Here is a 4,972-nt window from a genome sequence, read left to right as displayed (position 1 = left end):
GGGTTTCTCTGTATAGCCCTGGCTGTCCTGGAACTCACTCTGTAGACCAGGCTGGCCTCGAACTCAGAAATCCACCTGCCTCTGCCTCCCGAGTGCTAGGATTAAAGGCGTGCGCCACCATGCCCGGCTGGCTTTACCTTTTAGAAATTAGGTAAGTAACCTTAGTTACTTAGAAGCTTATCTTCATGTTTGCTTGACCATTGTTTTAAAGTAGAAGTTCTCTGTAGAATTAGTTCTCTGTAGAATTAGGTGATTTTTAAATTATATTTTAAACTTTTAAAACTTTGATGCTTTCATGGAATTACACAGTTTTGAGACAACCTCATTTCCCAGTGTGTCCTCAAACTCACTTTGTTAAAGCGGAGGACACCCTGAACCTTTGGATCATTGAGCCTCTGCCCCCCGAATGCTTACATTACAGCCGTGGTCCTGCGTTTCATTTCTGTCTCTGTTATAAAATACCCTGACCAAAAGCAGTTTAGGGGGGAAAGGCTTATAATTCAGGTTGCAGTCCTTAGTAGTCCTGGTCATAGTAATTAACTGTAACTTACTTAGTGTTTAATACTAAAACGTGGAGTTAGAGGCCTAACCAAACCCTAAGAGTTCTTCAATCTTGAAAATTGAAAACATTTTTTATAAGTTAAGTAACTTATGCTATTCCTCAAAATGTTTTCTAATGCTGGGCTCAGGTTGTAACACAGTAAGAGTGGCTCTCTAACATCAAAAACCATGGGTCAGTCCCAGCACCACATAAACCAGGCAGGCTAATTTCCTACTAATACTCTCTCCTGTATCCCCCCACCACACCCCCAGAGACACCCCTTTTAGTATTAAGGGCATTTAAATAATGCAGGGTCAAGAGCCTGGAGAGAGATTTTAGCTAGGACAAATTTGGCTATGAGCTGAACATGGTGACTTGGGTGGTTGGTACATAGATGTTCGTTTTTATGATCTTCAGTACTTGGGTCTGTTTGAATTTGTCAATAATAATAAAGGTTTTCACTCTTTCACAGGAGGCAATAACAGATGGCTTGGAGATTGTGGTTTCACCTAGAAGTCTACACAGTGAATTAATGTGCCCAATTTGTTTGGATATGTTAAAGAACACCATGACTACAAAGGAGTGTTTACATCGGTTTTGTGCGGATTGTATTATCACAGCCCTTAGAAGTGGGTATGTTGGAATGAGTTATCACTAGATCCTTAGACTGCAGCACAGCACTGCTTTCTGGAGCTTGAGAAACATGTTGCCTATAAGTATTTGAGAACTGGAAACCTTACTAAAAGGTGTAGAGTCTAGGTTTTAGTTATTGGAGAGCTTTTTCTTTTCTCTCTTTGTTTTAAGACAGGTCTTTCTTACATTGTGTCCAGGCTAGTCTGGAACTTTCCATGTGGTCTCACTTGCCTTGGGTTTCTATGCAGCCTTCCAAGTGCTGTGATTACAGGGTGAGCTGTTGTAAGGCGTTTCCACGTCTCTCCTCACCCCCCACCCTCACAAGTGGTCTCAGCGACAGTTTCTGAAATTATGGTTGTCTTGTTTATCAGATTTTCAAGGAGAGTTTAGTCAACCATTTTTACATTTTTGTGATAGTAAAAATAACTATTTAGAAATTAGATATTTTTGTTTTTAGCACAACAATACTGTCATGTTTACATCTTCTTCTCTTTTATTTAGCAACAAAGAATGTCCTACCTGTCGGAAAAAACTGGTTTCTAAAAGATCACTAAGGCCAGACCCAAACTTTGATGCACTCATCAGCAAGATTTATCCCAGTCGTGACGAGTATGAAGCGCATCAAGAGAGGGTCTTAGCGAGGATCAACAAGCACAACAATCAGCAGGCTCTCAGCCATAGCATCGAGGAGGGGCTGAAGATACAGGCCATGAACAGGTACGTGAGCGAGCGAGGGGGCAGAGACATGGAGTGGACTGGGTCAGAGACTTATCAAACAATGGGCGTACTTTTTCTGTAAGATTAAACACAGTGACAAAATAGTTGTACATAGTTCCAGAGTATTGCATTCAAAATATTAGAATTTGGGTTTGTGAGAACCACTGAATCCCCGTGGAACAAGAGAACCAACTTGTAAAAGTTATCATTTGACTTGTACATGTGTGCCCTTGGAGACCCATCACACACATACATACACATGCCAATATTGAGGAGTTTAAACAATCATCTTGTGCCTCTTCTGCATAGAATACATACCTTTGAGAGGATTGTCTCTCTGTCTGGTTCTAAAGTTCCCTTTATACTGCCCTGTAACAATGCCCCTGTGGAAGTTCATAGTGAGCTCTGCGTTAATTGTTCAGTGAGATGGTGAGTGGGTTGAAGTTGTCATTGTACCTAGCAGCACTTAGTGAAATTTATTTCTCTTTCCTCTTTTAACAGTTTTCTTGCCTGGATTTCTGGAGAGTCTGCTTGTTCCTTTTTGTTGTTCTAAGCCATTTTTTCAAAGTTAACTTATTAAATTTTTATTTCTCTATTTCTTGCAAGTGGAGTATTGCCAGCATCATTACTTGTCCAACTTTTAGTACAATAGCTAGTCTACAGATGACGTTATCTAATTTTAGGCTTTAATTACCATCCATGCATACCTAGGCTGGACTGCTGAATTTTAGACTGAATTTATTTCCTCTTCAATAGCTCAGAGATCATTCTTTATATTTGAGACAGGGCCTCAAACTTGCTCTGTAAACCAGGCTAGTTTTGAAAGCACTGGGATTGGCTTGCCCCTGCCCCCTAAATGTTGGGATTAAAGGTGTGTATAGCTGGCCTCTCTTGGATAGTTAAAAAGTGTTTCAGAATTAGCATATCAGTGTGAAGGCTTTATCAGAACCAGGCTTACTGCTATTCTATTTCCCTGCTTTTATCTCCCAGGCTAGTCAGTTTTCAGGGATAATCATAATTTTCCAAATAAGTAAAAGGCCCACTGGTTTAATGGCTGTCACAAGACAGCCATTAGCATAGCATATGTCTTGACAAGGCATCACATAGCAGGATGTCTTGACAAGGTTTTTTTTATCTCAGGGCTTCAGGTCTCAGAACAGATCAAGTAGTTGGAGCCTCCACATTCTGTTTTTAGGTTCTAAGTGATTCTGAAGTACAGTGGCTAAAACCCTCTCCACCATAAAGGTTAAAAGATGAGTTCCATTTGTGAATTACAACTATATTTCTGAAAGTAAGATACAGTGTTAAATGTTGAGTGTACTTCTTTTTAGAGTGTAGCACAATCTTGAGTTGTAAGGACTTAATAGTTGTTTATGTTAGTCTCATGAGAAATGCAGTTATTCTTGGTGAAATACTTCTGTAGATAGTCTCTGGCTTGTCTAACCCACGTATGAAGATTAGAGGACAGCTTGTGGGCATCAGTTATTTGCTTCCATCAGGTGGGTTCTGGGAATGGAACCCAGATTGTTGGGTGACCACAAGCACCCTTATTTGCCGTGCTGTCTGAGTGGCCTGGTCTGTGTGACAGGCTCGTGGCTGGGAACCACAGTGTAGCCTCCTTGCGGCTCCTCAGCTTAGCTCCTGCCTTTGAGAGCAGTTGTGTGTGTTCATTCTTTCCGCACCTCTGTCTCAGACGGTGCTCAGGTCTTCCTCCTTCCTGAGCCTGTTGTTAGTCTAACACTCCATCCCTATCTCTCCTGCCTGCTTTTCTTCCACAGCACTTACTTTCTGACAGCTCTGCCTGCTGGCTCTAGAGTCTACATTCCACTTGGACTTTTTCAAATACTTTCATACGGATGTGTTTTATGTATTTTAGTTGTTAGGTATTTATAATTCCCCCTTCCCGTCTCTGTTCTTTTGTGAGGTAGCATCTTGTCATATACTCCTGCCTGCCTAGAACTCACTGTATAGTACAGACTGGCTTCAAGTGTGTGGTGACCCTCTTGCCCAGGTTCCCGAGACCTGAGATTACAAGGGTGAACCACCATATTCGGCCACAATTTTAAATTGTTCATTTTTCTTATGCTAATTGTAAAATCCTGCCATCAGGACAGTAAATCTTGCTTAGATGTGACTTCCTGACTCTTACCTGAATGTTATTCTTGAATTGCTGCCATTATAATCTGTCACGTTAGCTTTATTTCAGCTTCACATGGTCCAGTGTTGCCTTTGAACATTGAATTAGTCTTTTGGTTGTTTTTCCTTCATGTGGGCCTTTCTGTGTTCTAAAATTACAGTAAATATCTAACAAAGTTTGTTAACTGTGTAAATAATAGAGTTTATTTAGCTTACTTATGTTTAATAGTTTCCCAACTAACTTGCAGAATGTTTTCATTTTGTGAAACAGGAACTCATATCTAAGTAGAGCTTGCTATTCTGTCTCACTCTTCTCCTGGCTCCTGCTAACTAACTACCTTCTAATTGACATCTCCTAGATGTGAGATCACTTATTCTTTTAGTCTTTGTTCAATAATAATTACCAACTGAATACTTTTTTAATTTTTTAATTTTAATTTAATGCACACAAAATTAAAATAACAGTTAAAAAAAACAAACAAAATGGTTTCAAGTTTGATGCCTAAAAGATAATGTAAACTTTATTCCTTTCCCCTTAATTAGATTACAGCGAGGCAAAAAGCAGCAGATAGAAAATGGCAGCGGGGCAGAAGATAACGGTGACAGTTCCCATTGTAGTAATGCATCCACACACAGCAATCAGGAAGCGGGCCCTAGTAACAAACGGACCAAAACATCTGATGACTCTGGGCTTGAACTTGATAACAACAATGCAGCAGTGGCAATTGATCCAGTAATGGATGGTGCTAGTGAAATTGAGTTAGTCTTCAGGCCCCATCCAACTCTTATGGAAAAGGATGACAGCGCACAGACAAGGTAAGCGAGGGAGCTGGTTCCAGATCACATGGTTGCACAAGGTTTCAGAGAAGAGTTTGTGTATGAAATGAAGTCAGTATTTGCATCCTAGCTTTAGAGGTCAGTCTGAATGTACTAACTACTGCCTAG

General features: G+C 40.4%; 1 protein-coding gene across 1 annotated transcript in view; it reads left to right on the top strand.

Moving 5' to 3' along the window:
- Positions 1-4,972, top strand: part of Rnf2 (ring finger protein 2) — a 29,243-nt gene that overhangs the window by 22,693 nt on the left and 1,578 nt on the right. Inside the window, exons 4-6 of the mRNA XM_029538695.1 lie at positions 1,014-1,174; positions 1,676-1,891; positions 4,571-4,843. Of these exons, the coding sequence (XP_029394555.1) occupies positions 1,014-1,174; positions 1,676-1,891; positions 4,571-4,843 (650 nt within the window). The remainder of the gene's footprint in view (positions 1-1,013; positions 1,175-1,675; positions 1,892-4,570; positions 4,844-4,972) is intronic.

Source organism: Mus pahari, chromosome 5 (genome assembly GCF_900095145.1).
Source record: "Mus pahari chromosome 5, PAHARI_EIJ_v1.1, whole genome shotgun sequence".
NCBI lineage: Eukaryota > Metazoa > Chordata > Mammalia > Rodentia > Muridae > Mus > Mus pahari.
This window is presented reverse-complemented; position numbering and strand designations above follow the sequence as displayed.